At 53.3% G+C, this 12,773-nt stretch overlaps 1 protein-coding gene across 13 annotated transcripts in view; it reads right to left on the bottom strand.

Annotated features, from left to right (window-relative positions):
• Window positions 1-6,584, bottom strand: part of LOC104145878 (tudor domain-containing protein 7) — a 52,607-nt gene extending 46,023 nt beyond the window's left edge. Inside the window, exons 1-3 of one of the 13 annotated variants that reach the window (XM_009677656.2) lie at window positions 6,374-6,569; window positions 4,484-4,565; window positions 1,531-1,743 (exon numbers count right to left, since the gene is read on the bottom strand). In XM_009677656.2, coding sequence (XP_009675951.1) covers window positions 1,531-1,737 — 207 coding nt within the window. In that variant the 5' untranslated portion in view covers window positions 1,738-1,743; window positions 4,484-4,565; window positions 6,374-6,569. Of the gene's footprint in view, window positions 1-1,530; window positions 1,744-4,483; window positions 4,566-4,631; window positions 4,736-4,812; window positions 4,910-6,373 lie in introns of those variants that run through there. The other 12 variants (XM_068927968.1, XM_009677653.2, XM_068927969.1 and 9 more) reach the window with 12 other exon arrangements.
• Window positions 6,585-12,773: the final 6,189 nt, after the last annotated feature.

The raw sequence follows: 12,773 nt of genomic DNA, 5'->3' as shown, positions 1-12,773 counted from the left end.
GTGCCCTCCTGTCTTGTCCTGCCAGCAGATACACAGGGAGGTCGGGTTCCCTGTGACAACCAGGGCCTGCCAACCGGAGGCTTCCCGCACTTGTCCGAGGCAGGCCTCACCAACTACTACTCCCTCAGTAGGCAGTCTCGAGCAAAACAGCAACGAAAACATCACTCCTGTTGCTTATAATCCTCACCCATGACCTCTCCACTGGCTCATCGTCCATCTCCAGGAAGAGCTCCACACAGCCCCGCTGCTCTCGCACAGAAAGGGCGACTCCTCCCTCCGCCTTGCCTGCCTGGCCTCTCCGTCCCAACGAGCCTGCAGCCAGCCACAGCACCACTCCACTTGCACGGCCCATGCCAACACACATCCATGATCCCAATGACGTCCTAACTCAGCAGCCGCACGCGCACCTCCAATTCCTCGTTTGCTCCCAAGCTGCGTGCACTAGCCTACAGGCATTGCCGAGGTGCCCAGCCGGGCTGATTTCCCACAAGGCCCAGGACACTTTTCCCACACACCTCTCTAGTCGCCACGTCCCTGTTTATCACCACGCACCTGCACGGCATCCTCTGCCACTCTCCTCACTTCAGGACACACTCCCTACTCTTTCCACATACCTCGCTTGCCAGCCTGCTCCTCCACTACCTCACCGGACGCGTCCTCATCCTCTCCCACTCCAGTCAGTCCTACGCTCCAGAGCCACGCAACACGCATGCAGCCTCACCTGCACGCTACCCACTGCAGGCGAAGATGAGCAACGCTCTCTAGGGAAAGGGAGGAGGAGACCTTTCCCTTTACACCCTCAAAGCCCCAACTTAGAAACCAATGGCAATTTGCCAGAGCCACCATCCTCCAACACTGAACTGCACCTGCACAAATGCTTCCCAGAGCAAGCTGCGTTCACGTCATCAGTGGAGCTGCAGCCCACACAGGCTTGCAGTAAGCAAAACAAAGCCCCCACCCACAAGCTTGCTTACCTGCTGCAAAAGGCAAAGGCTCCCAAGGGACAACAAGCAATGCAGCGCGTGAACCCTCTGCTTCAAAGCAAGCCCCAAGCACGCGTCACCACCCTGCTAGGCACAACCATCCACCACACTCCCCTTGCAGGAAAGAAAAAGATGCTAAAGCCCACCCTGAAGACACAGCCCACACACACTCGCGAGGCTTCACCTTCTGACACTTCCCAGCACAAACCCTGCAAGATCCCCACAGACGGACAAACGCTGACACGGGGCTCACAGCTCCTCTCTCACACAAACTTCGCTTCCCAACCAGGGCTCCTCTTGCCCGGGCAACGCCTTGCAACACCCCGCTCTTTCCAAGCGCCACTCTCCGCTCTGCGGGCCGGAAAGCAACGGGCGCGCGCGCGCTACGCCCCCTCTCCCTCCATTACGGCCTCTCACACGCTACACGGCACAGGCAGAGCGAAGGTGACAAACCTTGCACCCTTCACAAACAAAAAGCTTCCCTCCTGAAGCCGCTTTCCTCCGGCCCCAACCTCCTGCGCTTGCCGGCACGGTCACCGCTTCTTACCTCTCCCACTTTATTCTCTTCGATTCGGACCACTCCCGGGATGCTCTCCAAGTAGCTCTCCAGCGTGCCATGTCCGAGGTGTCGGAAAGGAATCCAGTCGCCGGTCAGAGACTTGTATTCGCCCTGAAGCTGGGCCAAGGCTATGCCGTTTTTATGGGAATGGAGAACGGCTCGCAGCATTTTGGCAACAAGGTCGGCCTCCAGCATCTTCACCTACACCCCCGGCACCCCAAGAGAAGACAAGGAAGCATTGTTACACACGCAGCCAAACAGCGCCTCCCTCGACACTCCGCCTCCCTCCCCAAACAAGCAAGCACTCCACCATGCTCCGACACTCTCCTGCTTCGGGGCTCAGCGCCGCTGCCAAGCGGCTCACCACGCACCGAGCGCCATCGCCTCCCCCACCGTAACACCCCCTCCCCTCGCCTGCTCCCACCCCGCAGCAAACACACCCTCCCTCAACGCAGCCCAGCCCGCAAGGGAACCTCTCCCGCAGCACCGCCTGCCGACAGCTCCACCACCGCAACGCCAGCCGCCAACTTCACACCGCGCCTCTCCCCACAGCGCCTGGCCTCCACGCAGGCCTCTTCACAGAGGAAGCCCAACACCTGCGAACCCGCCTGCTTACTGCGCCCTGCTGTCTTCACCCAGCACCAGAACCAACCAAGCACGGCCCACCCAAATCACCCTCACTGCTACGCTATTACCCTGGCCACAGAGGCAAACACCGCAGCAAAGCCCTTCAAAGCTTCGCCCAGGCCCCTCCTTCGGTGGACAGCAACTCTCACACTGCAGTCGCACGTGCCAAAGCTCTGCCTTACCTAGTACCAAGTCCCCAGGGACTTTCTCCCTGCAAGGCCGGGCAGCTTACGCATCTCTTTAGACACAGCTCGCACAGCTAACTACACGTCTCCTACCCCTGGCAACTCACAGCCTTCCGCACGCTGCGGCCTTGCTGAAGCTCTTTGGTTAAGCCAGCTCCTCGTCTAAAACGCCAAGGACGTTCACAGCTAAGTGCTACGGGACAAGCTGCACACTCCAGAGCGGTCGCTCTGCTGGCACGCTGAAAACAGGCAGCACCTCAGCTCCTCCAGAAGCAGCTCTCCACAGGCTTTGGGGCCAGAACCTACACTGAGGCCTCACACAACCAACCATAACTCTTACTCCTGAGCCGCATGCTGCGCAGCGGGACCAGCAAGAGCGCTCAACAAGCAAACGCCCTCTCAAACACCTCCCGGTGGCTCCCCAGACAATTTACTTGCTCCATTAGCCTGAGCACCGTAGGAGAAGGAGACCTCCCGCGCCGCAAACCCATCTAACTCGGGGTTCAGGGAGGCCAGGAGAGCCCCTCGCCTCCAAGCATGCCAAGGCGAGCAACTGCAGCTTGCAAACCTGCACCGATCCAAAGATCTCCCTGGAAGAACAGGCTCAACACTGACTCCGCATTGACCAACCTCTCCCACTCCTCACCACCAGTGCCTATCTGCCCGCACGCAAACGGTACATGAAGGTCCAAGCCGCCCTCTTCCTTGCACCTCGGCTTCCAACCAAGAAGAACACCCACCAAAGACGCTGCTCCCCACGCTGCTCCCAAACGCCAAAAGCAGCTCGCAGAGCACCAGCGCGCACCACCAGCACCCACCAACACACCCTCTCAGCCTAGCGCACCAGCAGCCAGCCCCACACAAACCCTCCGCCGGGCCGCTCCGCACCCAGAGGAGCTCAGGCACCTCTCAAGGGCTGCCCAACACCAACCGCACCCGGACAACGGCTTCAGGGCTAAGACGGGGCACCACCAGCTCAGCCCCCCGCAAAAGCAGCCACCTGCTGCTCCCACAGCCTCCACAACACTGGCCCCGGGCAAAAGGCAGCTGACCTCATCCCACTGCACCCCACTTACAGTCCATACTCTGCCGCTCTGTCACCCAAAACACAAACCTCGGGCGCTCCTAACAACGGCCTCTGCATCGGGGCCAACACAGGCAACCCCTGAACAGCCCCACGTCTGCACACTGCTACTTGCGCCTCTCAAGAGAATGCAAAACTAAACCACAGGCAACCGGCTCAAGCAAGACCAGCACCGTGGCGGAGTGGGCAGGACTAAGTCAGTCCTTCTCTCGCAACACCAAGGAGAGGCTCGCACCTGACACCAAGCCACCTCTCCTCCCCGGCCTGCCAGCAACAGTACTGCCCCAACCCAGATCCAACCCAGACGCTGCAGCTCACACGCAGCACGCACAGCCTTTGGGCAACAGCCAGCAAGCCACAACGCACTGCGCTCCCTCGGGGCCACGCATGGGCCACTTCTCCTGGGATGCACGGACTACACGGAGCGCTCAAACTGACCCCACGAGTTCGGCTGCTCTCAAAAACAATCCCGCCACTGCTTGACGCAACTGCACACAAAGACAAAGCAACCGAGCAAGTCATCCCATGCTAACAAAGCTGCCTGCAAGACAGGACTTCACAAACGGACTGCCAGCCCTCGGGGCCACACCGCTGTAATGGAAGACACCAGCACCAAAGCCACCACATGCTCCTCTACCGCTTAAACACGGCAAGCTGCAAGCCTGGACTAATGCCTGCACTTCCACTGCCCTTCTCCTCCTCAACCGCACCCAGATTTCACACTAAGCCTGCTCCTCTGCTTCGGCTCCCCACACCAATGCCCGCACTGCCATCACTCCAGCCTTCACGCAGCCCTCAGCAAGACCACGCATGGAAGCGCACCGTCCACCTCCACCACACTCCTTCCACACCACTTCCGCCCTCCTTCTCTCCAGCACGGCCATTTCTGTTGCTCCCCTTCAACCCGCTCCTACTTCCCGCAGAACTTGCGCAAGCCCCACATCTCCACACGTTTCCCGGGCCATGCCACCAACTTCAGCCTGCACACGCACACTGCGACTGCCTCGGCCTTCTCCCACCCCACCTAGGCGACAGCCCAACTCACCTACCGGGCAAGAGGGCTGGAGAGCAGCTCCTCAAACACTTCTACTTCGCCAACACGCACCACTTCAGGCACCCGGGCATGCCTGCAGACAGATGTGCACAATGCCGGTTATATACGCGGGGACAAATACACTGGCCTACACACGTACCTACGTACAGCACTGCCTCTATGCAGACGCTTTGACGTCCACAGTCCTACAACCTGCTGTCCGCCAGCTCTCTGGCGCAAAAGGTCAGCGAAACTTCAGCCTAACTGCTTCTGCAGCCAAGCTCAACCTCGCTGACCAGCCACCGCATTTCTTCACTGAAACCCATCGTCCAAAGTCTCACCCCCAGTCCGCGAACACCCGCGGCAGTACATAACAGAAAGCACATGAACAGAAGCGGAGTCATCTCCTCTAAGCCAGCACTTCCTGCTCTTACCCAGCAAGTGAGTTTCATTTACTGATCCTGCAACAACCTCTACCCCGCCTACTTTTACAAGGCTTCCAGTTCTAACTCCAGGTCACAGACTTCCAGAAAGAGGAGAACACATTCAGCCCATGCACCGGCACACCCCCATCTGGAGGGCAACACATAGCAATCACTTTGGGCCCGACCACACTGATGATTGCTATATATTAGTGACATATTACCGAGTGATTACCCTTTCTCCTTGCATTGCTTCAGAGACTTAGTCCCTGGTGAGCAGAGCTTCACAGGACACCCTCCAAAGAGGGAGAGGAGGTAGTGCTCACTTGGCAGAGGGAAAATACACAGGAAGCTCATATCTCTTTTGGACCCTCCCAGTGATGTGAGGAAGCTATGTGTTAGAAATGTCTCAACTTGATATTAAAGCTACTGTTTGAAAAAAATTCATAGATACACTAAATACATAGCTTTGTCTGCAAGTATGTTCCAAGACTAATATGTTCAAGAGAAATGGCTGGAAAAAAAAGCTGGAATTATTGTTGTGCTCTTTTTCTGTACTATCTCATTTAAATAATAAACCCAAACTCGTAACTAAGAATTCTTATTTAAGAATTTGGCGCCATTATTAAGACTCTTCTGAAGAGTCTTGCAAGTCCTCCTTGCTGAAATAGCTGAGTTGAACTTACGATGATAACAGTCGTGTAGGAGAAACTAACACAATATCTATTATATCTGGGGAAAGAGAGTGACAAGGAAGAAAATTAACAGTAATATGGGAAGTCAGATTGGAACGCTCACTCAAAAGAGAAAAATTAAATTAAAAAACATAATTGTGGGGTGTTTGGGAAAAACACCAAGCCTAAGTAACAGAGCTAAAACAGAATAACATAACATATGCCCTGTCAAGTTATACTAAAAGAGCTGTCATTAGGATCATTCACTTCATTAAAGAAGACAACAGGCACTAGGATACAAAGGTTAAAGGTGCAATGCTGTCTTCATCTTATGCCAGAACAAACATCCTCATTCCTACAACTAAGGATAGCTTAGACGACTTGTAGTGCAGGAACGCTCACAACAAGGAAGACGCTGAAACATTAGCAGAAAGCGGTATGGCTCAGGCTGGTCTGAAAAGCTTCTTAATATTATTTCTGTGCTCAAACACTGTACGGCACGGGCAGACAGGACTTTGTCTCAGAGTGCCTCACTGCCTCCAGAAGAGAGGATGCTTCATCAGGAAGAAATCCCAAGCAGCATTTATCAAGAAAGGGCACACAGGGGTCTGAAGAGAAACTTTTTTCAATCTGCTCCAACCAGCCTTGCTGGCCTCCACCGGCAGAACAGTTTCTGTGCTGCAGATCGTTATTCACACAAACACAAAACAAAACCAGAGAGACAGAGAGAGAGAGAGAGAGAACAGTTTCCCTTCGGAGAAAGACCTCGCAAAGAGCCATCGCTTTACAAGAGGACCGGCACAAACCTCCGGGACCCACGTCTCCTGCGAAGGCACGGACCAGCAGCCCGTCGAGCTGGGCACTCGCTCCCGCCGCAGCCTCCCGCTGACAGGCACAGCCCAGCCCAGCCCTCGGCGCCGCGCCGCCCCGCGGGGCTCCCACCACCACCTCCTTCTCCTCCTCCACCCGGCGGCTTCCCGCCCCGCAGCCAGCACCGCCGCCGAGCCGGGGCCCGGCCGCCTCCCCGCGGGGGCCGCCGCCGGTGCCCGCCCCGCCCCAACCGCCGCCCGTCCGCCCAACCGCCGCAGCCCTGGCGCGCGCCGGGGTGGGGGCGGGGACGAGGACGGGGGGCGTTGCCACCTTTAACGTTCCCCCCCTCCCTCCTTTCTCCTGCGCATGCGCTGCACGGCTTCGCCACGCCCCGGCGCCAGCCGGTGGCGCATGCGCAAAACGCCGCCTCGCTTCCCACCCAACCGTCCCCCCCTCTCCTCCCCTCCCCCCCCGTAGAGACGGGAGCCGGTGGGGGTCACGCCACTCAGGGCGCGCAGGGGGCGGGGAGGGGGTCGGCGCAGTTGGGGTTGGCGCCTCTTGGAGGCGGCGGGAGCCATTTTGGGGCCTCTGGGCAGGCGAGGCCGTGAGCCATTTTGGGGTTCCCAGAGAGGTCAGGCATTAGCCTAGGTGTTGTCCCAGGCCCTGTCCAGACAGGACCTGTGTACTGGAGTGTGGGCAGCGGTGCTGGGCCAGCCCCTTTGCCACCGGCTGTCCACCGAGAGGATGACCAGGTCAGCGCAAGGTATCAATTGCCCTTGGGCAATTCAGGGGGCCGCTGTAGACAAGACTGTTTCCAGTGCGGTTGAAACATGGAAGGGCGTCTCAGTGAAATGTCAGTCCTGTCACAAGAGAGCAAATTGCCTGCTTAAAAGGGAGTCCAGCTGAGTAATGACAGTTAAGCACAGTCTTCTTCCACAAAGAACAAAAATTTAGAATTAACTCACTTAATTGTTTCAAGTTCTGAGTTTTGAAAAACTCGGAGTTCACTCAGTTCTGAGTTCACAGCAATAATTCAGTTTGAAGCCTGCCATCATTTGGCTGAGTGGCAGTGTTTAGCCTCAGCTTTGTCCACACAAATAAGGATAGATCATCTCAGAGAAGACAAGGATTTGTGTCTGACCTTGAACTAGACTGCCCCGGAAGTTAACAATGAATTTTACTGAGACCCAGCAAAGCAGGAAGACACTCGGAAAAGCCCCACCAAAGATGTTCAGGCCCCGTCAGGATGTTCTTTCCCAAGGAGGCGCTGGTCCTGCAGTTGGGATGTCCTCTCTTTGCAGCCCAGGGCACCGTTGGGATGTCAGTTCAGACAATGCTGAAAACTTAAAACCCTGCTTCCATACCTTCTGCTTTGGTTGCGTTCTTCAGTAGTCCAAACCTAGAGTTGAATGACCCCTGTGCAGGCAGGCTTTCTGATCGATTCTGCACAGGGAGGGGGCAGAAGGTCACCACCTGGGGTATGTCATCGGGCTTCCTGAAGACTTGTTTATTAGACAGTGGTCAACTGCTGAGAATGGCACCAGGCTGAAGGGGACATTGAGCTAAGCCACACGGTTGGCAGAGAGACAGAGGGCTGCCAGAGCCTAGCCAGAAGGCCCTGGGCGCATGTGTCAGAAGCAAAGGACAAAATGCTGAACTTCCACCATGCTCTGTGCTGCAGTGGGGTGCGCATGCAAAGAATTTGTAGTAGTGGCCATCACCAAAACATCCTGGTAGCCGCTCTCTGCCACAATCCTGCCAGCCTCCAGAGACTGCTGCCTGCGAGAGTCCGATATTCTCTGAGCAGGTTCTTTTAGATATTCCAAACGTGGAGGGGAACACAGAGTTTTCTTATTTGTGTTTTTTTTGCAGTTGCATGGGATTTTGATTTACTACAGTGACACGCCAATGCACTAAAATCACAATAGAAATTCAAATTACACTTAGCAGACTGTTGCAATTGAAATATATGTTTGAATTGTAATATAAATGTGAATCTCATCAGTCTCTACAATATGTGTATTGTCACAACGCTGGGCGTCTGTGTTTTCCAGGAAGGAACTGGGTTGAAGCCAGCAGCTGCAGCTCCCTCTTCAGAGTTCCTCTGGTCGTTTACTTTTTATACTTTTTGTTGGGCTGACCCACATATACATTCCCTGTGTTAGTCTGAGTTGCTTATGGCCATGGGGGTCTCCAGTGTTACACCTGTACTCTATGCTGCATCCTGTAAATTTGCTTCTCAGGGCCTTTGCTACCATACCAAGCCTATCTTTCTCATCACAACTTCATTGTGTCAGAGTTGCAAATATCTCATTCTACATAGAACAACTGATTGTTACTGCTAGCTATATAAAATTATGGTCATACTGTTCAAAGAGAAAACAATTAGCCATATAAGCCTGGTCAGTTTACAAAAATTGCTTTACAGCTAAACCAAGTAAAACAAGTTTCAGGCATGCCAAGAAAAGTTCAGACAGAGCAAGCGTCGCAACCCTCAGCCCTGAAGCCTTATAAACTCTGCAGACTTGAGGCAATACTTGGTTTGTGAAGTGTTCCACATATTTCAGATAAAACAAAAAACTATTACAATCACTAAGTTACTATTATAATGTCTAGACCCAAGTTCAGGATTCTTGCTGCTGAAGAAAACTATCCAGGCTCCGTGGTGGCCAACATAATTTTTCCTTCTTCATACTGTGACTCCGATAGAGAGCTGTACACACCTGGAGCTCAAGGCTGTCAGCTCCTGCTAAGTAAGATTCCTCTGGTAGGCTGAATATCTCAGGGTTGCCTCAGAGTTTTGTGCTCTTTGCTTTGTGACTTCATCAGCTACTAGTTCTAGGTGGAGTCACAGCAGGCAAAGTCACTTTTTCTCAGAGAATGCCAAGGATCTTTAAAAAAGTACAAAACAATAAGCTAAATACCTACTATGGTTACATGAATTAAAAAATACTATTGATTAGAGTAATAGGATCATAGTTTATAAGCAGATCCAATACCTACCCGGGCTATGTTATTTTAACAATAATTGAATCTCTAAAACTGATGTTGTCCTTGTGTGGGTCTACATTTCTTTAAGTCAGGGACAGACAGTTACACAACCAGTTGTTACACTTAGCTGATACAGCCAGTTTTGTCTAAAACAAAGACATCCTCTAGATTCCTCTGGTGTTGAGATGAGTTTGGCTTCTTTTGCAACTGTTGTGGTCAATCTGTCCATTATTCTCCCTTGAGCCTCAAGGACATGAAGCCTTTACTTATCTTATCAGGGCATTCCCCCATTTGCGTGTGTGTGTGCTCGCACGTGCATGTGAGAGAGAGAAAGAGAGAGAGAGAGGGATCCTTTAATCCGTCACACTCCCATTGCTGCAGTGGGAACCAAGAGGCCTCTTTGGAGCCCACCAGATGCTGGCAACTCTCGTGGAGCTCATTGTACTGATGAGCATGAGGAGATGCAGCCTGGACAGTTCTGGGGACTTGGAGCTGCTTTTGCTGAATCATACTTGGCAGTTCCTCCGTGAGCTTATCAGCTTTGCCTGGTGGTCATGGAGCACAGGGGCCTACAATGCGCAGGCCATGTGTGGCTGCCATGCTTCTGGCAGGCACAAAGGAAGCCTCTCAGCCTCTTCGTGTCTGGCAGCTGCCACAGGTGGGGCCATGTCTCCAGCACCAGCCCAGAGTGCAACCTGGATTGGTTGCCGTCAGGTCCCTGGGCATGAAGAGCTTGCCATCTCCTTGTATGCCGTTGCCCATGAGCTGCGTGTAGCCTCATCCTCTCCTCAGGGGAGGCTCTGACAGCGCAGCAGGTTGAGCAGGAGGAGAGCCTGGAGACAGTTGCAGGCTCCTGCTGACACCCACAACAGCAATTTCTTGTTGGACAGTTGCGTGCTTGTGGGGTACTAGAGGCACTCAGTGGAGGAGAGCCCTGCATGGGCTGTGCTCTCCTCAGACTCAGAGGACTCAGCCTGGCAGAGGAAAGGGAGCTGAGCAGAAAGAGCAGCTAGTTCAAATGTCTGGCTGGAGCCACAACAAAGCCAGTGGGGGCTCCTCCCTGTGCTCCCCCCCCAGCAGAAGAATACCAGCTGGAGCTGCCCTAGCTGCTCCCCTGATTCCCCTGGGAAGGAGATGAACCCGAGGAGGGGCAGATGGATAGCCAGTTGTGCTCAGGGCTGCAGCTGGAGCCTCTCCGCTCCCAGCAGGGACAGGCACTGCTCAACTGGAGCTCCCACCTGCCTGGAAAGAAGAGGGCAAGCAGCCCCAAAGCCTGTTCCCACCACAGCAAGAGACAGTCATGGCTCTGGCACAGGAAGGGTGCATGGGCGTAAAGCTAGACTGCTTTAAGAGATGATGAGAGAGCAGAGGCAGAAGCAGCCAGAGGAGCCAAAAATAGGGACAGATCAAGAGGTCAGGATATTGGCAAGTCATAGAAAGGCCAAAGAGGCTGTGAAAGTTGTGCAAACACTCTGGTGAGGGAGGCCAGTGGATCCCATATCAAGGACCACAGCAAGAGCAGTTCCAGGAAATGAAACAGATAACGCTTATTTGGAAGAAACAGTGCTCAGAATGCGCACAGCTAGGAAGTGGGAGGTGGGGGAGCACCCTGATAGGTACTGCGATCACTCAGGGCACCGGGCTGCGGACAGGAGAGAGACCTAGCTGCAGGAAAAAGTGAAGGAGCACTCCTTACCTTGATTCCTCAGACATACAGAGAAGTGCATGCAGCACTTCTTTCTCAGGGATGACAATGTAATGTGCTCTTCAAAATGTCTGTGGATAGGAATAGCTCTGAACCAGCTGTGGCAAGGTGCAGTTCATCTCTACCTTTATCTATCTAGTCAAGCTTTCCTCTCTCTGTATATGTATTTTAAACGGAACTCAGTCCTGAAGTCCAGACAAGATTTTGTGGAAAGATAGGAAAGGGGTCATTCTCAATGTGTTTCTTGAACAAGAAGTGATCGTTCTGTGCTCTGCTCATGGCCATGCCTGTGCAGTTGTGTTAGTGAAATCCTGGGCCTGAAGCGGAAGCCCAACACTTTTAACCATATCTGGCAAATGCTTTGCTGTAAGATAACCAGAACATGGAAAGAAACCCAGGTAGATTGCTGAGGATTATTGGAGTTAAGTCTGAACAGTTAAGAGGCAATTTATGAAGCTACTCCTGGACACTTCTCAGTTGTCAGTTAGCAAGACCCAGGGTTGGCTAGACTTGCCTTTAACTTGAAAGCAGTTTGATAGACAGGAACCAGGGAAAGTAAAGAAGGGCCAGGGCAGCTTCATGAGGTGCCTCATGCTACTGAACTTTGGGAGCACATCTGTATGAGTCCCCAGATTATGCAGCATGGTCTTGCTGCAGAGCAAGTGTAACACAGGCAGCAAAAGCATACAGTGATCTGCATAAAAACATTTGGTAATACTCATTACCAGGATATTGCTTAGCTCTGTGCAGGTTGCTAGAGAGCAGTGAAAACTTGGAAGAGATCTGACCATGTTGGGTAGTACCAAGCACTTATTACCCAGGGGGCTCTGCATTTTGCTATGACAACTAAAAGGGTTGTGCATTCTGAATACACACACAATCAATAAATGCATAGAGGTTAAGGTAGGCCCTTGTTTCCAAAGGCTGCTACTGGCCCTGGGCTAGGCTGCACTGGTGAACGAACACGTTCACCTAGGGCGCAGTCTCCTGCAGATGTGCGTTTCCAGTCCTGTGAGACAAAACCCAGACCAAACGAGTTCCAGAAAACCACCAAATGCACCTTGGTAATCAGGTGCTATACCCCTCCAGTACCAGGACTGATGTAATGTTTTGGCTCTGGGAAGGGCACTGTGCCTAGCTGCAGAAGCAGCTTGTTTTCCCAGGTCCCTAGGCCCACTGTGGTTGCAGGACACTGGAGTGTGCTGGGGCAGAACGGGCATTCCAAAGAAGGGACTGCAGTAGAGCAGGTATCCCAAATTATTGTCAGTGACAGCCCGCTCTTGGGTGTTGCCAGGTTTTTCTCAGTGTGCATTGTTTGTTGCGTCCCCTGACTATCCCAGCATGTGTATCAGGCAGGTGTGGTGTACAGGGCTTTGGTCTGCCCTTAGGAATTTTTTAACATCTGCAGCTTTAATATCAAGTTGAGACTTAATGCATTTGCCAGACATATGGCTTCCTCACATCACTGGGAGGGTCCAAAAGAGATATGAGCTTCCTGTGTATTTTCCCTCTGCCAAGTGAGCACTACCTCCTCTCCCTCTTTGGAGGGTGTCCTGTGAAGCTCTGCTCACCAGGGACTAAGTCTCTGAAGCAATGCAAGGAGAAAGGGTAATCACTCGGTAATATGTCACTAATATATAGCAATCATCAGTGTGGTCGGGCCCAAAGTGATTGCTATGTGTTGCCCTCCAGATGGGGGT

This window comes from Struthio camelus, chromosome Z, assembly GCF_040807025.1.
Source record: "Struthio camelus isolate bStrCam1 chromosome Z, bStrCam1.hap1, whole genome shotgun sequence".
In the NCBI taxonomy this organism is placed as follows: Eukaryota; Metazoa; Chordata; class Aves; order Struthioniformes; family Struthionidae; genus Struthio; species Struthio camelus.
Note: the sequence above shows the minus strand (reverse complement) of the source record. Positions and strands in the feature narration are given on the sequence as shown.